The following is a 26,915-nucleotide window of genomic DNA, read 5'->3' on the forward strand; positions in this document are numbered from 1 at the left end:
CCAAAGACATCGGCGCCAAGGCACAACACTGTGGAAGAGGAGCTCATCCATCCAGACCACTCCACAGAGGATCAGTCCCAACTATATATTGACCCAAATACTGGTAAAGTGACTGTTTATACCAAGAAGAAAAGACCAGTTCCTACTGAAGACTTTTCTCGAATTCCTCTCAAAAAGAAAAGGGACTGTGCTACCTCTCCTATTCTTTTCCAGCCTATCTCTCCAGCTATGCCTACTACTCCATATGCCCCATACTCACCTGCACGCTCTGACCATAACCCAGATGAAGATCAGGATGCAGACGTGGGTTTTGGATATCCACAAAATCCATATATAGACCCCAATTCACAACCATGGGGTGGGGTTGGTGAGCCAGACAATGAGGGGACTCTACCTATTACATACCCTACTGCATACCCAGTTCAACCATCACCCACAGAAGACACAGTGGCTTTTAACTCTTTAATAGATAGAGCAGCAAGCTACCACAATGTAGACATGCACTCAGATGCGGTAGAAGAAGATTTTCTATTCAACACGCTGGCTACATCAGAAAAAAGTGTCAAGACACTCCCCATGTTAAAGGGCGTCCTAAAACACGCAACTGACATATTCAAAGACACTGCTAGGCACGTGTCATCAACCCAAGGATAGAAAAAAAATATAAGGCGGCACCAGTAGACCCTACTTACATCAAAGGGCAACTACCTTTAGACTCTTTAGTAGTATCCAACGCACGAAAGCGTGCAAATTCGCAAACTACTGGAGAGGCTGCTCCTCCTGACAAGGAGTCCAAGATTTTAGAAGCATCAGGCAAGAGAGAAGCAGCTCAAGCAGCAAACTCATGGAGAATAGCCAATACTCATTCCTTGCTGGCCAGATATGACAGGGCACACTATGATACTTTAGAGGGACTTCTCCAACACTTACCTGAGCCGTATAAAGAACAGGAAGATTAACTCATACAGGAGGGAAAGCTCATCACCAACGCCTCCATTAAATGTGCTCTAGACGCGGCAGATACAGCTGCCAGATCTATCAACACAAGCGTACTACTTAGGAGGCATGCATGACTGCGAATATCTGGATTTAAAAATGAAGTACATGCTACAATTCTTAACCAGCCTATAAATCTAGATTTTCTATTTGGTCCAGCAGTTGATTCAATTCTGGACAAAATGAAAAAGAACACGGAGACCGCAAAGTCCATGGGGCTCTTAAGTCCCAGCAACACAGAAGCTCTTTTCGTCGCTCCACTTATAGGGGAGGAGCGCGAGGTAACACATCGCAGCAATCCTCCACATACAAAACAAATACTCAATCCACCTACAATAAGAACACGAACAGGGGTGGATACAGAGGTAATAATAACAAGGGCAGAGGACGTGGAGGCAATGCCAATAGATCCTCCACTACCACCAAACAGTGACTTCTTGGCACTACCCCCAGACCATATAACACCGGTCGGGGGAAGACTACAACAATTCCTGCCACTATGGTTAAACATCACTACAGACAAATGGGTTCGGCAAATTATCCAAAATGGCTATTGCCTAGAACTCACATCAACACCACCCAACATTCCACCCATACACCGTCCAATGTCACAGGAGCATATAACATTACTGCAGCAAGAGGTCATCAGTATGCTGCAAAAGGGGGCCATAGAACCAGTCCCACTTCAACATCAAGGAACAGGAGTATACTCACTATACTTCCTCATTCCCAAAAAGGACGGTTCCCTCAGACCAATATTGGACCTCAGGTCCCTCAACCTGCTCACTCTGCAACAAGTCTTGCCATTGCTGCGTCAGGGAGACTTCCTGGCAGCCCTAGACCTCAAAGACGCATACTTTCACATACCGATACACCCTGCTCACAGAAAGTATCTGAGGTTTACTATTCAAGGACAACACTACCAGTTCAAAGTCCTACCATTCGATGTCACAACAGCTCCACGGGTGTTCACCAAATGCCTAGCAACAGTGGCGGCACATCTCTGAAGACAACACATTCATGTGTACCCGTACCTGGACGATTGGCTAATACATGCGCCATCGGCCCAGCAATGTGCCAACCACATGTCAAAAACTATTCATCTCCTGCACAGTCTAGGCTTCTCGCTAAACTACCCAAAATCACACCTGCAACCCTCCCACGTCCAACAGTACCTGGGAGCGACAATAGATACTCTAGTGGCGAAGGCATACCCCAACGCAGCACGGATCCACAGTATGCAGATGTTGATCCAAAAGTTCAGACCACAACACTCATTACCAGCTCGAGTGTTTATGCAACTAATAGGCATGATGCCCTCGTGCATATTTATAGTCCCTCATGCCAGACTACACATGCGTCCGCTACAGGAGTGCCTAGCGAGGCAGTGGAACCAGGCCCAAGGACAATTAAAAGACCTAGTGTTGGTGACCAGTCGTGCATACAACTCTCTGCATTGGTGGAATGCACAAAACCTTTGCAAAGGACGACTGTTCCAAGAGCCTGTCCCACAAATAGTGATGACAGCGGACGCATCCCTGCTAGGCTGGGGAGCCCATGTCCTGCATTACACAGTCCAGGGACTATGGACTATACAACAGAAAAAGATGCACATCAATCTTCTAGAGTTGATGGCAATCTTCCTAGCCCTAAAAGCGTTCAAGAAACACTTATGCAACAAAACCGTGTTGATCCGGACGGACAACATGACGGCTATGTATTACATTCAAAAGCAAGGAGGGACACACTCCCCACAGCTGTCGCACCTGGCTCAAAGAGTGTGGAAATGGGCCATTCAGAGGAACATGTTTCTCATGGCAGAACACCTCCCAGGCAAGGACAATCAAATAGCCGACCTGCTCAGCAGACACAGTCAACAAATGCACGAATGGGAGATTCACCCCAATGTGCTCCAACCATTCTTCCGGAAGTGGGGACAACCAGAAATAGATCTGTTTGCCACAAGCGAAAACGCAAAATGCCAGTACTTTGCCGCCATGTTCCCAAATCCGCAGTCGCAGGGCAATGCGATATGGATGGACTGGTCAGGCAAATTTGCGTACGCTTTTCCCCCAGCGCCATTAATCCCGCTAGTGGCACGCAAACTGCGCCAACATTCCCTGACGCTAATCCTAGTTGCTCCCACGTGGGCAAGGCAACCATGGTACACAACGTTCCTAGAACTGTCAGTGGTGCCTCATCAGAGACTGCGACTCACACCCAGTCTTCTAACTCAGAACCATGGCGAAATCCAACACTCAGATCCCCAACAGCTGAACCTGGCGATCTGGCTCCTGAGATCCTAGAATTTGGATACCTCAACTTGCCTCCAGACTGCATGAATATTATCAAAGAGGCAAGAAGACCCACTACCAGGGCATGTTATGCAGCAAAGTGGAAACGTTTCGTCATTTACTGCAGAAACAACAACATAAACCCATTGGATGCTTCCACACAAAACATCATTTGCTATTTCCTGCACTTACAACGTTGCAATTTAGCCTACTCATCCATCAGGATACATCTGACTGCGTTGGCAGCATACCTCCAAAACAGACAACACCTTTCACTGTTTAGAGTGCCAGCTGTAGGAAGGTGGATATCTGACTATGGTTACCCCCAACTTTTTGCCTAGTGTTTTGCTGGTTTTTGACTTAGTTGGCCTGGGATCCTGCTATTCAGGACCCCAGGCTTCCTGCTCTCTCTGTTAAAATGGACTCCATGTACTTTAGGTGCATTTACCAATTGGTATTGGGCCACCTTATCAGTCCCTGTACAGTGTACCTTAGGTATCCAGGGCCTAGGTGTACCCAGGGCCTACCAGGGGCTGAAGCATGTATTATGCCACCCCTGGCTGGCCATCTAAAACTGACACAACTGGCTGCAAGACAGCTGGGGCAAGGTGGTGCAATCACCCTTTGCTGTAGATATAGTATACCTATATCTAACCCTAAAATGGACACATATATTCCTATCAGTCACTCCTATGGCAGGCCTTATCAATCCTGAAGGCAGAGTGCTTGGAATTATGTGAGATGGTGCTCTGGCATGAGCTGAGCCTGTCTGCAGCTTGCGGAACCAAGTCCTAATAGCTGTTCCATGATAACGCTATACCATATACTCTTAAGTGCATTATAATCCTCGCGGTTATTGCTAACTTTGGTGTAGCATTATCAAAACATGTCGTGTAAGGTGTCATACGCTTTGGAATACTACCCTCTCGCCAGTTCTGGTGACGGGGGTAGCATTCCACCCTTCTAGAGGGATAAGACATGTATGTAACTGTAACCCCGGTTAAAGTTAAGCTAGAGCCTCAGCATCACAAAATGGATGCTGCCACCACAGACACAAGTCTGACCTCCTGCTGCTGGGAGTCCTTCCAGCGAGGGAGGCTTGGACAAAGGGTTTCCTGCCTTGGGTGGTGCCAGCACCACCCCAGACAGGATTTTGTGTATTGGGTAGGATAGGCCTGCAAGGAATGAGACATGCCTGGGGCACACAAGGTGCCCTGTGCATACACCGGTTCAAACCAGTTGCTGGGGCATCCCTGCCCCAGCTCTGGCACGAAAACCGGACAAAGGATAGGGGGTGTAACCACCCCCCTTCCTGGTCCCACCCAGGGGAGGGACCTAGTCACCAGTACAGCCCCCTTTAGCAGGATAAAGGTAGGAGCTGGTCCCATTCCAGATTAGATTAATCCTGAACTACTCTACAAGAAGAAACTCTGGACTTTGACGTTCTGCTCCACAGAAGACTGAAGAAATCTCCCTTGTGGGCAAGGAGTGTCCAACCTGCAACTGCAGGCACCATCAAGCGTCCAGCGTCTTCACTTTGTCGTCTTCCCTCGAGGATCCAGACTTCAGAGCCCGACGAGACCCGGATTCCCAGACCTCTCCGACCTCAACTCACATCTGCAGCACAGCTGAGACCCGTGGGTGCGACGAGACACGTGGGACCGGCCATCTTGAAAGAAACTGCACTTCGCTTCCAGCACGACTCCCGAGGTAAACTCGACCAAGTGCTTTGGGGATTGAGAAGCCCCAGCTCCGAGCAGCCCCTGCACCGAAGATCAGCCCTCCAGCTTCCACGAGATCTGCGTGGGGCCCTTCTGCTTGTTTGCTGCTCGACGCGTTGTCTGGTCACTTGCCGGCTGGCTAGTGGCCTCCTAGACGACGACCCTTGAAATCTTCACTGCTGGTCTGGTTGCTCCAGACTGGCCCTTGCTCCCTTCCAAAAAGAGGAGCACCCTGGACCCTCCTGGTCCACTCCAGACGCCGTTTCCACTCACCGCGTGGGTTGCCTTTGCCAAGGCCTGTTGATTCCAAATCCGGATCCGACACCGCCGACAGCAAGAGCCTATGTGGGACAGCTCGTGCCTCGATCCTGGTCGTCGAAGACACCTCCTGGTCCACGTGGCTGCAGAGTCAAGCGTCCACTCTTCACTTGATCGCGACGACGACATCTGGTTCCTTCCTGGTTCCACTCCAGTCACTGGCTAGTGACTGTGAACATTGTCCCCTCTGCTTTCAGGTCTTCAGCATCTCTGATCCACCCTTGGATCACACCGGACATCTTCCTCCTGGTCGCCTGCAGCATCTTTTCTTCCAGGCTCCATAGACTTCAACGCCGGAACCCGACACGACTTTGCACCTATGCACCCGCAGCCCGTGGGTGAGGTAACAAGAGCATTTCGGTGCTCAAGGGTAGATTGACTCTACTAGTGTCCAGTTCCACAGTCGTTTTAGTCCTAACTAGTCAGGATTGTCCGTACTTACCTTTTTCTTGAACTGTACTGTCCATAGACGTTGTTACGCATCTCGCGTGTGAGTTCACACTCTGCACACGCGTTCCGTGGGCCTCCTATTACTTACCTAAAGTTAGGGTAGCGTGGTCCCACCGATCCTACAACCTCTGGACAGCTCCATTACTACTATCGACTTTCACATTCCATTTACTTAGTATATGGTTTGCCGTGCCCCTAGGGCACCATTGTAATTTTGTGCAACGTATCGTATTTTTCCTAAGAGATTGTCATGTGCTTAGCCCTCTGATCTCACAAAGAGTTCAGAGGTGTTTGTTATTAATAAATATATTGTTTATTTTCATAACAACCTGTGTGGTGTCCTTTCATCTGGTATTCAAGGGGTTATAATGTGGTAAAACAGCTGGCTTCACATGCCAAAAGAGTTTAGCCTAAGACTGCTTTGTCCATGCTACCATTAGGATAGCTGGTCTATAAGGTTAACTTGCAACCAATCACCATAAGGGTTGTTTGGACTGATACAAGGTGATCACTAGAACTAGTGAGCATCATATATCAGGCCAACTTCTCACACCAGCAATAAAGGCATTCATGGAAGGACAAACAAGTAATTCCACCAAAACACCCACCATCCCCTGTCTGGAATCTAAACATCGTTTTAACCAGATTGATGGGACCACCTTTTGAACCACTACACTCATGCGAACTACAATTTCTTACTTGGAAGGTGGCTTTCCTAATTGCCATTACTTCACTTAGAAGAGTTAGTGAGCTACAAGCCCTAACTATTCAAGAGCCATTCATTCAAGTACATGCAAATAGAGTAGTTCTCAGAACAAACCCTAAATTCATGCCAAAAGTGATATCCCATTTTCATATAAATCAAAATATAGAACTGCCAGTGTTCTTTCAAAACCCGCAGACAGTAGCTGAAAGGGCATTGCATACTCTAGATGTCAAGAGAGCTCTGCTATACTATATAGATAGAACAAAGGCATTTCAAAAAATACAACAGTTGTTTGTTGCTTTCTCACCGCAACACAAAGGCAACCCTATCTGAAAATCAGGTATAGCCAGATGGATCGTTAAGTGCATTCAAATATGTTATTTAAAAGCAAAACGCACCTTAACAGTTCCCCCTAGGGCGCATTCTACACGCAAACTAGGGGCATCCATGGCTTTCCTAGGAAATATTCCTTTACACGAAATTTGTAGAGCAGCCACATGGTCAACCATACATACATTTACCAAACACTAGTGCGTATATGTACATTCCAAACAGCAAGCTGCTGTAGGACAGGCTGTTCTCAAAACTCTTTTTCAGACTGCTGCAGCTGGCACAGGCGACCACCGCTAGGGGAGATACTGCTATACATTCTGTGCACAGATATGAATTCAGCAGCCCACATGCCTCGAACGGAATATGCTACTTACCAGTATGCATCTGTTCTTGGCATGTAGGGCTGCTGACATTCATATCACCCACCCGCCTCCCCGGTGCCTATCACAGCTGCAGCACTCACTCTTTGCATGGACATCTCTTACTGTACTATACTCCATCTCTGCCACAATGGCGAAAAACAATCTGAGGATGGAGAGGATGCCCATGCGCACTGTAGTCCAAAGGAGGAGCCACCTATTTTGTGATACTTCGAAGACTCTTCCAGGACAACAATGTGCAATCATCCGGACCCAACACTAGGCGGCGATCTATGCACAGATATGAATGTCAGCAGCCCTACATGCCAAGAACAGATGCATACTGGTAAGTAGCATATTCCTTCTATTCGTTGTGCCCTAGATGCTGCAGACACTGCCTCAAGGGCAATCAATACCAGCACACTCTTGCGTAGACATGCCTGGCTACGTATCTCAGGTTTTAAACCTGAAGTACAAAATTCCATCCTCAATCAGCCATTTGAAGAGTCACATTTATTTGGCCCTAATGTCGATGTGTCTTTAGAGAAAATGAAAAAAGACACCAACACGGCAAAATCCATGGGAGCCTTGCAGCTGCAAGCTCCCAGACGCTCTTTTCATCGCTCATCATACAGAGGCAACACAAGAGGCTACTCCTCCACTTCCTACAAGACCCCTAGCCAATCCACATTCACTAAAGGCTACCAGAGAGGGGGTTACAGGGGTAACAACAACAAAGGCAGAGGCAAAGCCAACAACCCCCGCTCTGCCTCCACCCCTACCCCATGACTTTAATCCGCTTCCCCACCAACATTCCACTCTTGTGGGGGGAAGACTGCAACAATTCCTTCCTGCCTGGATCAACATCACATCAGACAGGTGGGTGCGACAATTTATTCAGTCAGGTTACTGTCTAGAACTAACATCTACCCCCCCAAACATACCACCCAAACAGCGCCCAATGTCAAAAGAACATCTATCACTGTTAAACAAGAAGTAATATCTTTGCTAGAAAAAAGTGCAATAGAACCAGTTCCTCTGCACCAACAAAACAAGGGGGCTTACTCCCTATACTTTCTCATCCCAAAGAAGGACGGCTCTCTAAGGCCTATTCTGGACCTCAGACCGCTAAACATATACATCCAGTCAGATCATTTTCACATGGTCACACTCCAACAAGTCCTTCCTCTCCTATTACAAAACAACTTCCTTGCTACTCTAGATCTCAGGACTCATACTTCCACATTCCCATTCACGAAGCTCACAGGAAGTATCTCAGATTTGTAGTAGACGGGCAGCACTATCAATTCAAAGTACTCCCATTCGGAGTTACTACAGCACCAAGAGTATTCACCAAGTGCCTAGCAGTAGTGGCAGCACATTTACGAAGATAGCACAACCACGTCTTCCCGTATCTCCACGACTGGCTCATAACAGCCAGCTCATACAACCAGTGTGTAGAACACACCCATGCCACAATCCTACTGCTCCACAACTTGTTCACAATAAACCACACCAAGTCTCAACTGCAACCATCCAAAGTACAGCAGTACCTCGGTGCTACAATAAACACCTCAACAGCTCTGGCTTATCTCACTCCAATAAGGATAGCCAGCATGCAAACACTTCTCAAAAAGTTTCAGCCACAACACTCCCTTTCAGCACGAGTGTTTACGCAGCTTATAGGGATGATGGCCTCTTGCATTTTCATAGTGCCCATGCAAGACTTCAAATGCGTCCTCTCCAAGAGTGCTTATCACGTCAATGGAACCAGGCTCAAGGTCAATTAACAGTCCTAGTGTTGGTAGACGGTCGGACTCATCGCTCTCTGCTGTGGTGCAACACCAAAAACCTTTCCAAGGAACGACCGTTCCTAGAGCCAGTTCCCCAAATAATCTTAACAGCGGACGCATCACTCTCCGGTTGGGGGGCCCACCTACTGCAATACACCAAGCTAGGCAGGTGGACACCGCAACTAAAGTTACTCCACATCAATCATCTGGAGTTACTAGCTATATTCCTAGCACTAAAAGCTTTTCAACAGCAAGTATCAAACAAAGCTGTGTTAGTCCGCACGGACAACATGACAGCCATGTATTACATACAGAAATAGGGCGGAACGCACTCCCTGCAACTCTCTCAGCTAGGACAGAACATATGGCGGTGGGCTATACCTCAAAACATATTCCTATTAGCCCTGCATGTCTCAGGAGTTCAAAATACCATAGCAGACCTGTTAAGTCGTCAGACACAACAGATTCACGAGTGGGAACTTCATCCGAAAGTTCTTCAACCATTCTTTCAGATGTGGGGACAACCTCAGACAGACCTCTTTGCCACCCACGAAAACGCCAAATGCCCAAGCTTCGCCGCCAGATATCTACACCCACTGTCCAATGGCAATGCGATATGGATCAACTGGTCAAACAAATTTGCGTACACTTTTCCACCTCTACCACTCATGCCACTAGTAGTACGCAAACTACAGCAGCATTCTCTGACCCTCCTCCTAGTTGCTTCAACATGGGCCAGACAGCCGTGGTACACCACACTGTTACAACTGTCTGTAGTGCCACACCAAAAACTATCCTTGTCTCCACGCCTTTTAACACAGAACCGTGGAGAGATCAGGCACCCAGACCCAGCTCAGCTCAACCTTGCGATCTGGCTCCTGAAATCCTAGAATTTGGATGTCTTAACCTTCCTCCAGACTGCATGAATGTTATAAAAGAAGCTAGACGCCCAACCACTAGAGCATGCTATGCAGCTAAGTGGAAACGTTTTGTAATATATTGTCACAACAAAAATATGAATCCTTTAGACTTGTTTATTCATCACATCATAGGATACTTACTGCACCTCCAAAGATGTAACTTAGCCTACACATCTATTAGACTACATCTTGCAGCCATAGTAGCATATCTTCAAAACAGACAGCATCTATCTCTCTTCAGAGTGCCTGCTATTAAAGCCTTTATGGAAGGCCTTAAGAGAATAATTCCTCCCAGAGTACCACCTTTACCAGTGTGGAATTTGAACATTGTTCTCACACGGCTAATGGGTCCTCCCTTCGAACCTTTACATAAATGTAAACTACTATTTTTAACATAGAAGGTTGCATTCCTAGTAGCTATTACTTCTCTACGGAGAGTTAGTGAGCTACAAGCACTAACCATTCAAGAACCTTTCTTGCAAATGCATCAAAATAAGGTCGTTCTCCGTACTAATCCTAAATTCCTACCCAGGGTCATTTCTCCCTTCCACCTCAATCAATCTGTGGAACTGCCAGTCTTCTTCTCGCAGCCACAAACAGTAGCAGAAAGAGCTCTTCATACTCTAGATGTCAAAAGAGCATTGCTATACTGCATTGAGAGAACACAACCTTTTCGCAAAACCAAACAACTTTTTGTGTCTTTCTCACCACCACACAAGGGTAATCCCATATCAAAATCTGGGATAGCTAGATGGATTGTCAAATGCATACAAATTTGCTACCACAAAGCTAAACTAACATGATCTGTTCCTCCTGAAGCCCATTCTACAAGAAAAATAGGGTACTTCAATGGCATTTCTAGGTAACATTCCCCTAGATAACATCTGCAGAGCAGCTACATGGTCTTCACCGCACACATTCACAAAACACTATTGTGTAGATGTGCAACAAGCTAATGTGGGCCAGGCTGTTCTCAAAACATTATTTCAAACTACAGCAACAGATAGGGGTGATCTCCGCTAATGGTGGGTACTGCTATACAATCTATGCACAGTGTGCAATCTGCAGCTCATATGCCTCAAACGGAAAATGCTACTTACCAGTATGCATCTGTTCTTGGCATGTAGAGCTGCAGAGTTGCACACGCCCACCCGGCTACCCTTGTCTGTTCCAGTACTATCTTAATTAGATACAATTTACACGGACATCCTTCCTTTTCTTGCAAAGCTCAATCATTTCCCTCATGGCGAAAAACAATCTGAGGATGGAGCCGATGTCCATGCGCAGTATGGTCCAGAGGAGGAGTCACCCATCTCGTGACTTCCAAAGAACTTTTCAGGACAAAAACAAACTGCAAACATCCGGGCACAGTGTGCAACTCTGCAGCTCTACATGCCAAGAACAGATGCATTCTGGTAAGTAGCATTTTCCTTCATGTGCCATGAACTTAAGGGGGACCATAGTGACCCAGTGATAGCCCCCATGGCACCAATGCACCCATATCTAAAACTCTAGATGTATACGTTTTGATGATGCCTATGTTTTGGAGAGAGGGTTGAGCAAGGTCAAACCCTGCACACTTGTTTTTAGTGCTGTGAATCTATTTATGTGTTGGGAATAGCAGAAAGGCAATACATATTGTTAGAATGTAGTTCATGTTGTTTCTGTGAAGTAGTTTGCTCCTGTTTCCAATTATTCAGCTATTGGTCAAATAGTAATAAACTGATTGACTGCTTCTTAAGTTATGAGACTAGGACACCCAGTATCCGAATGCATAGCGATGTATGACACTCTCCCAAATGCGTAATACAAGGCGTGCAGGCTCACCTAACATCCTATGGATAGGCCTTGTTCCTCAATTTTATGGATCTGTACATGCCTCTGACCAGTTGGAGAGAGTCTAAAGGCCTTGAGTAGCAGTGCCACCTAAGGACAACTTCATCTACTGATTGATTAATGGAAATACTTCACTAGCATCACATTTTACTCAGGTACATACTCTTTTTTTTTCTTTAAGGTTTTCAAGTTAAGAATTCTCTTGTTCAGTCAAACCTTTCTCAGACTCAGCTAGCAACCATTTGGTAAGTCCCTACACATATTGAAAATATTTGAATTGTGCTTCGAACTTTTTGTGCTTTGTCAATAAGAAATAGTAATTTTGTATAGCAGCGTTATTTGGTGACCCCAGTTAATAGTCATTACATTGAAAAAAATTACCTGCATTAATAATCAATCAGCATAAAACCTTGATTAAAAAATTAAAACAAAATACTTTATAAATGTACAAATTACGTTTAATAATTGATTCATAGTGGAATCCTTGAATTATACATGTTTCATATATATTTATTCAGTCCCACTGTAGATTTTAAAGTTCTCAGAGGGTCAGTTATCAGAAAGAATATCCTTGTACTATAGCTAAATTATTCATATTAAAAGCTTAAAGCTTTCTTCTTCAAGAATAATCAATGTTATTGTCTCTAATCATTCCCAGTATTTGTGTAGTGTTGATATTTCGCTATCCTTGCAATTAAGCTTTGATGGCTTGACAATTTAAATTACTATAACATTGAAACTTGACCAAAAATGTAATGTCTGACCTGCATTAATATTCTCTGATAATTGTCCTTGCAATGATTTTAAATCTACAGTGGAATCTTGGGGATGTTTAAAGGGGGGAGGAACATTTTATCCTTTCAGGAGGTGAAAAGCAAGTACTGTTTTCATAACTCGCATTTTTCCACTACCTTAAGCTACGCCACGGTCTGTTAGCCCACGACCTTCCAGAGGACTCTTTACCTGAGTATAGTCCTTTGGAGGCAAAGATCTTTCAAGGGAAGTTGTGTAAAGGGGCAATATATGTGATTTATCGATTGCTGGTGATTCACGCTCCTGATGGCCTTGACAAGGCTCGGCGGCGATGGGAAACCTGGGTCTGAGTGATAGACTAAGAAGACTAGAGGGATGCTTGCATGACACCTAGGGAATTGGCGATCTCAACGCGGCTGCGTATGAACCAGTTCAATTATTTGCATGCAACATATCACATGCTAAGGCAGTCGCAACACGTGCCTCTGGGTACACATGCAGCATGTGTGCGATGTGCACGTCCGAGTGCAGACTTCTCTCATGTTGCCTGAGAATGTCCGATACTGGGACCATTTTGGGAAGAGGTGGGCCGCATACTTTCTGATGTCCTAGGCCACTCTCTTTAGTTCACCCCTCACATGGCTTTGCTTGGGCTGCTGGAGGAAATTGAGGGGCCCCAGAGCTGATTGTGCATTTCTGGGGGTTGCCTGTTTGGTTGCCAAATGGGATGTGGCACGAGCATGGAAGCAGAAGAAGCCACCAACAATTTGGAGCTGGACGGCAGGGGTGGACTGGTGTGCCTATCAGGAAAAGCCGGTCTTCGAGGCACATGGCTGCCCCATAAAGCATATGCAGAAATGGGGTAAATAGTGTGCTTATTCTGGCCTGTTGATTTTGATGGTAATGTTGTATGTACGTCTTATATACCCAAACCCGCTACAATGTCACTCATGTATTTTGCTCCTTTGGTACTCTGTGTGATAAGCTATCATGCCGTAAAAGTTCAATAAAGTTGGTTATAAAAACAAATATCTACAGTGGAATGGAGGATGAATCATTTATTGAAGAAATCTATTGTCAACCATTGACTAAATATTTTTGGGAAGTTAAAGTTTTTTTTGTTTTTTTTGGTAAAGATTTAATTTAAACAAAAAGACAAAATTACAGTGCGTATTGATACCTACATATTTCGTTTGCTTACTCCATAGAGAACACACATTTTATAAGGTAACGTTACTAGAGCAGTATAGTTGAAGATGAAAAACAAGAGGGAAAAAGCAAAACAAAGAAAATTACAATTCCTAACCCCAACATAGAGGGGAAAACAGTGCAGCACTAAAACACTGATAATTGCAAGCCAGATAATATGTAAAGCTCCACAATGTCAACCGAGTGGGCCACAAAACAGGTGTAAAATAGTTAACAGCACAGTATTCTTGCATCTCAGATTACACAACCTAATGACCACAGTGTCGGCTCAACTACCTACTGGACAAGACGACGCATGCAGAGTAACTTAATATCCCGCTAGGGCTCAGTTGCATTGACATTTAGTGGGACCCGAGACCAATCCTGGAAGGGACCCCAGATATCTCGAGGTCTAGAAGCCGCTGGCATCAGCTCCCAGGATGTTTTCAGCTGCTCCTGACAGTGTGTAACATCAGTTATCCAAGATTTAACTGTCGGTGCCTACGCTTTCCCCCAGGCTGTGGCAGTCCTCCTCTTCGCCAGCAGAAGTAGCATTGTTAGTAGGGGTCTAGGCTCCGCAGGAATATCTTTCCTTCAGCCTAGTATGCCCATGAGGGGCTAAGGTTCCAAACTAGTGTCCAATATCTCATTCACTAAGGTAAAAATCTCCACCCAGTATTTTTGCTATCCTAAGCCAATGCCATGCCAAGTGTAAGAAAGGTGCTTGGGGGGAATTGCATCGGCAAGATCTAGCATCTTCGCGCAGGCGCGTACGGAAGCGATGCGCTGGCGTTTTGTAGTATCTATGCACATATTTAAAGTAGATTGAATGGAGCTTGTAGTTTTGGGATAGCATCTCTAGCTGGCCACAACAGGATTTCCATTGTTCCTCCATCGGGGGAGAAGGTAATTCCTCATTCCAGCCCTCAACCGACTTATGTCTGGCAATTGGGAAAGAGACTTGGGTAGAATTGTGTTATCTGGTTATGCGCTTACGCTGGAAAGAGTTGGTTAGTTGACTCTCTAGTGCTGGCAGCGTAGGCGGGGGAGCAGGGAAGGAGCTATGCAGTTTGCGGCAGTTAGGAAAATTGAAGTATTTAATTGTTGGTACTTAAGCAATACTCAAGCTAAAACATCTCTTTGGCCTTGTCTTAGTAAATGAGCTTAACATTACTTGCTACGAAGTTGTGGAAAGTAGGCCAGATCTTGCAGTTAGTGCCTTCTTTCTAAGCAAGCAAATGTCCAGCAAATGTTCTGTGATGCTTTTGAGCTGCACCCCCTCAATTTCTCAATTTTTCTGATGGATGCTTCTAAATGCAGATCCCTCATCTTTAGCAGTACTTAATTCCAGAGTGTCTTAACCTGTTGGTGTGCCGATAAGTTAATGCCAAATCAGACCCTGGCAAGTAGCTCAGATCAGTAGCCAGAAATCTGATTGTGATTCAGGTCTCTCACACACTGCCTTCTGCATACATTAACTTGAATGCACAAACTTAGTTCCTATTGAATAAATTGTAAATTGTGTTCAACTGTTGTGTTTCAATGAATTTTATTGCGTTTTGCCTTTTCTTTAAAGTGCACCATTGGATGTTAAAATCCGCAATGCATTTTGGTGTCTGACGTTCGTTAAGGGGCCATTATTTGGTTATTTTATAACCTGCACAAAATGTGAGAAAAAACACCCCATGAATATTGTTTTTGTATCTACTCTGCATGGATCTCTCATTACATGTATACCAAATTTTGTTCGTATATCTAATGCTTCCAATCCAAATTAAACATTGGATAAAGCATCTAGTGTTCAAATTGTGAATTTATATATACATTGTTCATAATTCAGCTGCGTTTACACAATAATCGCCCAACTCCTATGTAAAGAAAAACAAATGGATCTTGTCTGGCAAGCATTGTACTAAAATGCCATAATGCGGCAATGTACATGTCAAGGAGTTGGATTCACATCAATATGTTATCATTAGGAATATATTTCGCAGTATGCCTGTCATAATTGATTAAGGAACAATCAAAGACCCGTAGGACCAGAAGACAAAATACTCGTGTGTGTTGAAAGAGTGATTTCACATCTCGAAGGTGGAGGCTTGGTCTCCAGGGTACAAAATCAGATTGGAAAAATACTTTTCACATGATTGGCATTCCAGCCTCTCTCTAGGACTCCTGGGGGTAACTGTGCTTTGGAGAAAATTCACCCAGTACCAAAACAGTCACTCTGGCTGTCACTGTTGGTGTGTTGTTCCGAAATTAAACTGGCTAAGAAGATACACCATGTTTAAAGGGAGCAGGAACTGAATTTACAGCTGTACTGTCTAGTAAGATACAACAGTACTAATTTGGTTACCATGTTGTAGTGCTTTCTGTAATATGTATTCTTATAGGGAACAACAAAAGGTGCAAAAATACCTAGTCTATTTGTAGCAAGGATTTCCTGTGAGATTGAAAACTGTTGTCACCATAAAATCAGTTTGGTTCAGTTCAATCACTTTATTTATTTTCCCAGAACCATAAAAGACATACAATTTATAAAACATGTAGCTTTTAGATACACAATTCTTTACAGTACAAATAAAATGTGAAGAAAAATTTAAGATCATATTACATTCTTTAGGAGGAAAGATACAATACAGTAAAATAAATAAAACCAGTTAAAACCCTGACCTTTAGGAGTCAGGGTGGACCCGATGATGAAGCATGACACTACTGGAGTGTGTGAGCGTTATCTAACAAAAAGGTTTTGCCTCCAAGCATGCAATTGAAATAATAACACACCTTCAATAGCGACTAGTGCCCGAAATTGTAGTTCAACCAGGTGGGATACTCTTTGTGTTTGTGATCACTAGGACTGCCTCCTAGGGCCCCAGTAGTTCTGGTGTGTATAGTCCCTACAAGTGCTGTCTCCTGGACTCCTGGACAGTGGGGCTCTCAAACAGGCTATATAGCGCCAAACCACACAGGTGCAGGTGATCACTAGAACTGTCTCCTGGTGCCCCAGTGCTACTGGTGCGCATAGTCCTCACGACTGCTGTCTCCTGACCTCAATATATTATGAAGCTTAAAATCACAAACATGGAAAATAGGAGAGTATGCGTTTCTTTTTTTTGTTACAAGTCTGTTTTATTTTGAAACAACACCCCCAGAAGGGGCACCAGAACACAGCGTTAAGCCTACAACCTCTATCCGAGGCCGGCCGCGAGAAATGCGCAACAGAGTTTGCTCAATTGAGGTGATTAACACAGCGCCTTGCCAACAACCCTAAAGGGCCGGCCGCGTGGCTTTAGGAGAAGCTTTTAAAGTCGCTCAGCGGTGAAAGAACCCCAATGGCGAATCCAAGGGGGGAGATGAGGGAGCAACAAGCTCATTACTTACGAACGACCCAACAGGGGCTCTTGAGAACAGAAAGGAGCTACAGAGGAAAAAGAAAAAGGGAGAGCGAAGAGGAAGCAAGCCAGAAACAGAAGATAGAGAAGGGATCCTGCTAGCAGGCGTGGCGGGCTGTTCCGTGGATGGGAGGCAGCACCAGGCAGTGAGGGTCAGCCTCAGGGGCACAGGTGTTACATGAGTCGCCTATGGAAGCAACCTAGTAGGGTCTGTAGGGACAATAGCATCCTCAAAGAGATGTAGGGTCCTGAGTCTGGTGGGCATGTGTCGTGCATGCTCCATAGAGCACAAGTAGCGCACCAGGGGCTTCCAAACTGCCTCAAAGCGGGTGTGGCGCATCTGGAGTCGCGCCGTAAGGAGCTCCATTGCCAAGACGTGCCACAGCCGCACAAACCAGGATGTTATGGGAGGTGCTTCAGTCTTCTTCCAATACAAGGCTATGAGTTGCTCGGCCGCACCTAGCATCTGCAACGTTACAATCCAGTCGTTACGGGTGAGGGCCTTAAGGTTAGGTGGTTTGATACCCAGCAAGGTCGTACTTATGGCTTCAGGCAAAGGGAACCCCAGTACCCCCCTGATGTGACTAAGGACCTCCTTCCAGAAGACGGTGAGAAGCGGGCACGCCCACCATATGTGCACAAAGTCCCCAGTCGCTGCCCGACACCTCCAGCACAGTGGCGAGACATTGGGGAACATCTTGTGAAGTCGCAGGGGAGTGTAATACCATTGGGTGAAAAGTTTATATGCGTTCTCCCTCTGTGGGATGCTCCGGTACACCTTGGGGATATCTCTCCACACCGCTACCCATTGTGAAGGCATGATATCCGTGGCGACCGCCATCTGCCAGCGACGCTGATACGGGTGAGTCGGTATGAGTGGCGGGTGCTGTAGGATGTGATAGATCTGGGAGATCAATCGCTTCAGACCCCCAAGGGTGCGGGCCAGCCGCTCGAAGGGGGTGAAGGCGCGTGTAGCCACCCGATGTACACTATCTTCAGAAGCCCAGTGCCGTAGTTGGGCGTAATGCAACCGCGCAGCAGGCTGCAAGCGAAACTCCTCACAGCATTGACTGAACGATTTAAAAGAGCCCCCTTCGAACAGGTCGCAAAGCACCCGACAGTCCCCCTGTACCCAGTCCTCAAATGCCCGGGTACGATGGGCCGGCGGGAAGTGAGGGTTGGCCGCTATGGGGTGTGCGGGAATGGGAATGTAGTAAGGCCCCTGGAGACAGCAGTGGCGTCCCAAATGTCCAGTACCATTTTCGTGGGCACTGCCAGGTACCACTTCTAGAGCGGGCCGCTCGGTGGAGCCAGGGCAGGTCCAAAACAGTGCGTCCCGTCACCGCCCTGTCCATGTGTAGCCACCCTTTTTCACTTTCCCTGATCCCCCACTCTATCACAAATCGGAGATGTGCGGCCCAATAGTAGTGTACCAAGTTGGGACAAGCTAGTCCCCCCTGTCGCGCGGAGCCATGAGTATTTTCTGGGAAAAACAGGGGCGCTTACCACACCAAATGAAGGATATGAGCTCACGTTGCAAACTTCGTATGCAGTGCAACGGTATTGGAGTGGGGAGGCATTGAAACACGTACAGGATTTTGGGAAGGATCGACATTTTGACTGTATGGAGGCGGCCTAACCAGGACAGCATCATGGGTTTCCACCGCCGCAGATAGTCTAAGACCTCCTTCCGGCAGGTCCGCCAGTTAACAGAACTCCAGTCATCGAGGGAGGGGGTCAGGGTGAGACCCAGGTATTTGATATGGTGCTCAGCCCACTGGTAGGGCACAATCTCCCTCAGGGTGGAAAGGTCTTCCGCCGGGATGGTAAGGTTCAGGGCCCAGGATTTATCGTGGTTGATCTTTAGGCCGGAGGCCCGTTGGAAGACACAAAGCGCCCTATGGACAGCCGGCAGAGATTCTCGCGGGTGCGTGAGAGTAAGGATCAGGTCGTCCGCAAACATCGCCACCTTATTGTCCCGTCCCCCGTGTGCTATCCCGTGAATATTCGAGTCGCGCCGTAGAAGCTCCGCAAGGGGTTCCACTGCTAGAACGAAGAGGAGGGGTCAGAGGGGGCACCCCTGTCTAGTGCCCCTGTGAACTGCTATGGGCTGCGTTAAGGCACCATTGACTCGGATGCGAGCGTGGGGTCCTATGTATGGAGCCATAATCCTAGCAATCATCATGGGACCCAGCCCGAGCTTACGAAGTACCGCCCTGAGGAAAGCCCAGTCCACCCGGTCAAACGCCTTCTCTGAGTCCAGCGAGAGAAGGCAGGCCGGGAGTTTCCAATGCCGTGCTTTTCCTACAAGGTGCGCAAGTTTTCGCACGTTGTCCGCCCCCTGGCGATCGTGGATAAAGCCAACCTGATCGGGGTCCACGAGCCACTGCATATACTGATCTAAGCGTTGGGCGAGGATCTTAGTGTATATTTTGAGATCTGTATTAAGCAAGGCAATAGGGCGGTAAGACGCGCACAGTGCGGGGTCCTTCCCGGGTTTCGGGATTAACACTATCTCCGCCATGCCCATGTCAGAGGATGGTCCCACCTCATCTGAGAAGGAGTTAAACAACCTGAGGAGGTGAGGCCGTAACTGGGCCTGAAACGTGCGATAGAAGGATAACGGCAAGCCATCTGGGCCCGGTGTCTTCCCCAGGGATAAGTTCTTAATCACCGTTGTGACCTCGTCCTCCGTAATGAGGTTTTCCAGCACAGTCGCGTCCCCAGGCGGTATCTGTGGCCCCTCATAATCGTCGAGTACGGCTGCTGTCTCGTCTGCCGATACTGGCTCACTCCTATACAGAGAGGTATAGTAGTCCCTAAACGCGGCCTGTTTGGATGTCTCCGCGACCACTTTCGATCTGTCCTGTAGCTGGACACTAGGTATGTGGGCCTTGGCAGCACGTGCTCTCAGCCTTCCCGCCAGTAATCGGCCTACCTTGTCGCCACCTTCAAAATACCTTTGCTTCAAGGCCAACAGGGCACTTTCGGCCTTGTTTGTACGCAACAGTCTGAGTTGCCCCCTAAGGGTGGCCAATCTCCTCCTAGTGTCTCGAGATGACCGTTCCTGGTCCTGCATCTCGGCTTTCTTAATATCCGCTGCCAACTCAGCCTCCAATTTGCTGGCCGCACGCCTGCGTGCAATCGCCAGTGAGGTGATGTGGCCCCGAATCGTGGCCTTGAAAGCGTCCCAAACCACCGGGAAAGGCATGTCCGGGGTGTCGTTGGAAGCAAAGTAGGCGTCTATGGCCTCCCGGATGCTATCAACATCGTCAGCACCCGGAGAACACCCGGCGGGAAAGTCCAACGGGCGACACGTGCGGGACGTACCGCCGGATCCTGAAGGCGCATTTCAACATGAGCGTGATCCGACAGTGAAATGTCCGAGATGGAAGCTCCCAATGAGTCTCGGAGCAACTCCAGCGACGCAAAGAGATAATCGATACGGGAGTAAGACCTATGGGTGTGCGAATAAAAGGAGTTATCTCGGAGGTCCGGGTTGTGATAGCGCCATACATCAAGCAGTCCTAAGTCTGCAGTCTGCTTGCGCAGGGCAGCGGACATCACCCCTGAAGCGTTGGAGGCAGTACCACATCGATCCAAGTCCGATTCCCACACCAGGTTGAAGTCTCCACCCAGTATCAAGTGCGGGACTCCACAGGTTATCTGTTCCCTCAATAATGTCTGGAGGTAGCGGTCTTGTAACTGGTTAGGTGCATACACATTGCATAAGGTGAGCCTGCGCCGTCCCGCACATACCGTAACCCTGAGGAAACGCCCATCTCCACTCTTATAGGGCCGAGAGTCCCCCCGCCTGAAGCCAGTCCTGCACAATATGGCCACCCCTGCAGTTTTAGTGTCCGCTGCCGCCCAGAACTGAAGAGGATATTTGGGGTGGGCCATGCGGTGTGTGTCCCCCTGTAGTAAATGAGTTTCTTGAAGATAAATAATGTCGGGTTGCTGTTGGAGGAGGTAACGCCACACCTGTTTGCGCTTATTAGGGGAATTCAGTCCTTAACATTGAGTGAGAGGACCTTCAAGGTGTTAGGGACAGTCGCAGCCATAACAAACGGCATGTAGGATCCGCCCACGCGCCCCGCTCCCACCAATGTAAGAAAAGGAGACCGTAGGAAGTCCACTCCCCCCCCACCCAGACAGCAGTCGCCACCCCATCCCCATCTCACCACCCGCCAGTCCAAAGGAAAAGGAAGAAGAGAAAGACCAAGGAAGGGAAGGCAAAGAAGAGAAGGAGGAAGAGAGAAAGAGAGGGAACAGCAGGAGGCCAAGCACGCCTCAAATTTATCAAGAACAACAAAGGCCAACAGGGCCGCAGCAGGCTACCCCAGTCACCGGGCATCCTCTACCCAAGGGTTTGGACGCACTCAGGAATGTCACTCCCTATGGGGCAGCAGGGGGGGCACTCACAGGCAGGAGAGGAGTTCTCGGCCCCGGGAGCCCCGCTGCTCGAACCAGGACCAGGTGCATCTCGTGACTAAGTGGAGCAGTTGGGCATATCAATGGGCATCGTCCAGTCCCTGATGATGTACCAGGCATTGCAATGCAAAGAGGGCTCCACGGAAGCCACGCCCATCCCGCAAGCAGCTCCGAGGGAGTCAACCTGGCGGGATCAGTGGCAGCGGAGCTACCAGGCATGCGTCAGAGCAAGGCTTCGATGGGGCGTAGTCCGCCCGCGTCTCAAGGGGGCTGGCGCTCCGGCCATCAACAGCGGCAGGGTGTAGGAGCCCAGGCATCTCATAGGGCAACCGTACAGGCGGCAAGTCGAGGCAAGATTGCAGTGTGACAGCCAGAAGGGCGCCCCAGAGCGCCGGAGGGGGTCACTGAAGATTAAGCTGCAATGCGGTCCAGGTCATGGTGAAGGCGAAGGGGAGGGGGAGGTCTGGCCATCGCGATCACCCTCAAGGGAGCGGATATGTGCTATGAGGTCCAGCTTGGCCTGCGACGCCGTCTTCTCATCCACAGGGGGAGATCGCCGGTGTCGCCGAACCTGGGTCCAGTCCGGACGGGCAGGTACTCTCTCTTGTGGACGGGACCTTGAAGGGCTGTGGGCCGGCGAGTCCGGCATCTTGAGAAGTTGCGCTGCCCTCCCAGCGAAAGATGAGGGCAAAGGGGTGACCCCACTGGTAGGCAATGTTGAGAGCCCGCAATTTCTCCGTCACCGGCCGAAAAACTCTTTGCCGTCGCAGGGTATTGGGGGCCAGGTCCTGAAAAATCTGTATTTTGTGGCCTCCGTAGGTGAGGTTAGGCTTGTCCCGGGCTGCCTTCAAGATGGCTTCCTTCTCTGTAAAATAGTGCACCCGTGTCAGGATGTCTGGAAGGAGGCCCGCTCTACCCGCCGGTCCATACACTCGATGGGCATGATCCAACGTCGGAGGGGAGGCATCTTCGTCCCCCCACACTTCGTGCAAGAGTTGTGCTACATAGGTCAGAATGTCCGTCCCTTCTTCGTCGAGCGGTATGCCATGGATTCGGAGGTTATTGCGGCGGCTCCTGTCCTCAAGGTCCTCCTGCTTAATCTGTAGTTCAACGTTCTGCTCCTCTAGGGCCGCCACCCTCTGCCACAACTGCTCCTGGTCCTCCGTACGCGCGTCAACCAGCTTCTCCAAACCGTCCACTCTGTCGCCCAGCTCAGTGACCTCCTTGCGCATCTCTTTAACGCATGTTTGGACTTCCGTGCGCAAGGAGCCTATCTCCGTCTTGAGATCAGACATAAAGGAGGCCATGAAGGCTTGGGCCACCGGTGGCGAGTCCGCAGCCATCGACGAGGGGTCTTCAGTGGGCGCCGCCGCTCCAGTCTTGCCCCACATGGCCATCACCGACGTGCCTTTGGCCGTCGCCGCCGGTTCCGGCTTGCCCCCTTTGGATCTCGTCATCGTCAGGCCAGCAGTTAGGAGCTACGCGCTCGTGTCTCCAGGCGGTAGCCGTCCAGTGAGAAGGGCCTCCGTCCACCACAGGCCCAGGCGGGAAGCCCCCCAGAAACACCCCCGGGCAGTGTGAGCAGTAGAAGGGGCCCAGTAGATGGCAAGACGTCGCACCCAGGGCAGAGAGGCAAGAAATCAGGGGACCAGATGTTAGGGCACACACAGTTCTCAAAGGCAAGGCTCCAAGCGACACAGCGGCCCCCGCGCCAAAACAGGAGGAAGTATCACGTTCTGGTAATAAGGGCTCAAGTTTAATGGCGCCAAAAGTCTCTCCGGTCGTCCAACGCCCACCACTGACCGGGAAAGGCAGGCCGCAGGTTGGAGAGGAGCAACAGAATGGCCCGGTGCGCCGCCACTGCAGTTAGATTAGGGCCCACTTCTGTGTTGAAGGAGTCCCCCTATTACTATTTGTATTTGTTTCAACTACCTGCGCCTTGTATTTAGCTAGTTTTGTGAGAGAATTCTTTTCTCAGGCGCAATTAGGATTTCCTTTTAGATCTATATCACTCATAAGTGGGAGTGTATATATTTTGAGAAAGGTTTCAATTACCTCTCTTAGGGTACGCCGTTGTTTATATTTTGTTTATATATTGTATATGTTGTATATAATTGTTGTATATATGTATATTTTTGTGATCCTTTTTTTCTTGGATTAATTCTGTGTGCCTCTTGTTCTTGTGATACGTTTATATGTCCATATACATTTTGTTTAATTAGATTCGCTTACATTAAGTTGTAAAGAACAAGATAATTTAATTTTTCTTGGTTTCTAATGTTAAATGTATCCCTTTATACCGTTTTTCCTACTTTCTCATCTTTTTGATGACCCCTGCTCTGGTATGGGAGGGTGATGTGGGCAGAACCCCTTCATTATTACCTACCACCGGCCGGGGGGCCAGCACAAGAACCAGGGCCCCACAAAGATGCTCACTGCGTCGCACTATCACCCATCTCACAGGCCACTGCTTCAGGTCCCCAGCCGAGACAGTTCACTGCAGTGTCCTGTCTCGTGGGCTCAGAGGTGCAGACAGTACGGGCTTATGGGGGCTCCACGCTGGTTGCCGCCGGGCTGCAGGGTTTCAGCGCTCCCCCGCCGGGTGCAGCCGCCGAGTTAGGCCCCAGTGCGCAGGGGGGCGCCGTGTTACAGATCGAGGCCCACCAAGGGCGCCGGCCTCGCGTGCAGCCGCAGCCCCCAGCAGATGCGCCTCACCTCCGTTCTCCGCTCATGCGAGTCAGGCCTTCGCAGCCACGCGGCAACACCACCACCGGCCGCTTCTCCACCGGCGATCTGGAATTCAAGATGGCGACCGCAATGTCGCTCCGGGCCTCTCCGCCACCAAAGCGCCGCAGTCCCCAAGCAGTCGGGCTCTCAGGGCCACCACAGGCACGAGCCGCTCCGCCCGTCACCGGGAGCGGCCGATCCCGGTCTCAGCGCGCGGCGCCAGTGCAGCCCCCCAGCAGGTCAGCACCAGGTCTCTCCGTCTCGCCAGGCCTCACCGCCGCAGCCAGGGGGAGCCCGCCTTCGACTCCGGCGCCCGCTCCAGTCGCAGGATCGTGAGGCTCTCGGTGTCCGGGAGTGCCGTCTGCCACACCAGGCACCGGGTCTACAGTGCGGGAGCGGGACCCACGTCGCCGCGCCGAGCCACTCAGCGTCACCCTGAAGAGGGGAGAGAGGGTCCGCCGCCGGCTCTGCAGTTAAGATGGCGGGATCGACCGCCCTCCAGGACTCTGCCGTTTTACCACCGCTGCACCAACAGCTCCTGGGGGTCCGGACACCAGTCGCTCAGTGCCCCACTCGACCAGGAGTCCCCTTCAGACCCGGGAACGGTAAGGAGCCCAAAAGGTCCGCTCAAAATCGCTAATGTAGGCAACGGGGCACCGGAGCTCTGCAGGTCCGCAGCCTACTCCATTGCCGCCGAAGCCACGCAGAGTATGCTTTTTTTAAAACAATTTCAAAAACCTTAATTGGGAAAAATTTCACAGCACATTTACAGAGTTCCAAGTTAGCAAAGGATTCAGCACAGCAACACAATGCAGCACAGCAGAAGCGGTTGCAACCATGTGACACTTAGAGACAATGTCATGGAAAGTTGTCATAAAACCACTAGAGCGGTGAAAGCTTACGACAGTGAGAGGCACTATGAGTGAAGGAGAGAGGCAGTGGGAGATGAAGGGGGGCGTGGGCAAAGAGAAAGCAGCTCATGGACTTACGCCGGTAGCCTCCGCTGGCGGTGTGCCGGCGGGGAGCGCAGGAGAAGTCGCAGGATGCTGGGAATCGCGGCTTGAAAGGTATGTGTCAAGTGGGCCCCATACGCCACAGACAGATCGTAAGAGCTCTACTCATTGGTGCTAACTTTTAAACCTGTAAAAATGATAAAACTGAAATCTTGTGTGATATATTGATTTTATTTTTAACATTTATCTGTGCCATACAGGAAATTTAAAGGGGGGACTGGCACTTACTTGATTGATTCGGAAGCCTGGGCTCGGTGTCTGCTCCTGCCCGCCCCGGTCCAACGCGGTAGCCAGTGCCGTTGCGCGGAGGGCGGGACAGGGAGAGCCAGGTACTTCCGCCCTACCACTGGAGCGGTTAGCGCTCTAGTTGCAGGAAGTGAAGGGCTATTTAGGCGGAGTGTATCTGCGGGTGCGCTGCGATAGGGAGGACGGTGGCAGTGTCTCTCCCGATCCGCTTCACGCCACAGACAGATCGTAAGAGCTCTACTCATTGGTGCTAACTTTTAAACCTGTAAAAATTTTAAAACTGAAATCTTGTGTGATAAATTGATTTTATTTTTAACATTTATCTGTGCCATACGGGAAATTTAAAGGGGGGCCTGGCACTTACTTGATTGATTGGGAAGCGGTTAGCGCTCTAGTTGCAGGAAGTGAAGGGCTATTTAGCCCTTCTGTATCTACGAGCGCGCAGCGTTCGCGCGCACGCGGAGCGCCGTCTACGCGCCGAAGACGCGCCAAAGAGAAGCCCGTCTGTGCCCATCCGTGACCGAACGGGACCAGGGGCCATGAACTCTGATCATCCTGCTAGGGACGGAAACGCAGACAAGTGCGTTAGCTATACCATCCAGAAGCTTTTAAGCCTGCAGACAACCCCCTTGCAAGGCTGTGCCGCTGAAGCCTGGCCATGCTTGGAAGGTCCCATCTCTTGCCGGCATTGTCAGTTTCAGGCCTCCTACGCTAGTCAGCTTTTAGTGCCCCCTCCGGAAGATACACACTCACTGAATGGGTGGAAGAATTTGTTATGTAACATCCGATCACTGCCTAAACATCACACTGAGGTCTGGGATCTAATTTCCAAAGTACAGCCTGAGTTGTGCTTCCTGACAGAGACTTGGCTGAAACCACACTAGGTCCCTGCAGTTACTCTGGGTGTCCCAGAAGGATTTAAAATGGTGAGGTTACACAGACCCATAAAAACTGGAGGCGGTATCGCCATCGTTTACAAAAGTGGGATCACTGTTTCCATATTGGATCAAAGGAGTACTGCCAGTATAGAAATCATGGTCTTCAGGATCAATACTCCCTCAAAGGCCTGCTGGAACGGGGCACTGGTCTACCGTCCCCCAGGCCCTAGTGCTAACTTTGCCATCTCACTAGTTGTAGTACTGGCTCCGCACATTAAATCCGGAAACAATTTTCTATTGCTAGGGGATTTTAATGTGCACAGTGATCTGCCGGATAATCCTGAGACTCGGTCCTTTTTAGCGGACCCTTCATTACTAGGACTAACACAGCATAATAATGGCCCCACTCATTCAGCCGGCCATACACTGGATATGATTTTTTCTAACTCGTCCAAGATTGTATGCAGTCACCCCATGCAGGTAAACTGGTCCGACCATTTTGTTATGGAATTTTCCATACTTGGCATGGCTAAATCCAGTAAACGCCCCCTTTCTCTA

The 26,915-nt window shown here is 48.9% G+C and overlaps 1 protein-coding gene across 8 annotated transcripts in view; it reads left to right on the forward strand.

Moving 5' to 3' along the window:
• Positions 1 to 26,915, forward strand: part of ITSN2 (intersectin 2) — a 1,402,222-nt gene that overhangs the window by 412,426 nt on the left and 962,881 nt on the right. For all 8 annotated transcript variants that reach the window (XM_078647702.1, XM_078647706.1, XM_078647705.1 and 5 more), the window contains one exon: positions 11,908 to 11,971. In XM_078647702.1, coding sequence (XP_078503828.1) covers positions 11,908 to 11,971 — 64 coding nt within the window. The remainder of the gene's footprint in view (positions 1 to 11,907; positions 11,972 to 26,915) is intronic.

Source organism: Lissotriton helveticus, chromosome 6, assembly GCF_964261635.1.
Source record: "Lissotriton helveticus chromosome 6, aLisHel1.1, whole genome shotgun sequence".
Classification (NCBI taxonomy): Eukaryota; Metazoa; Chordata; class Amphibia; order Caudata; family Salamandridae; genus Lissotriton; species Lissotriton helveticus.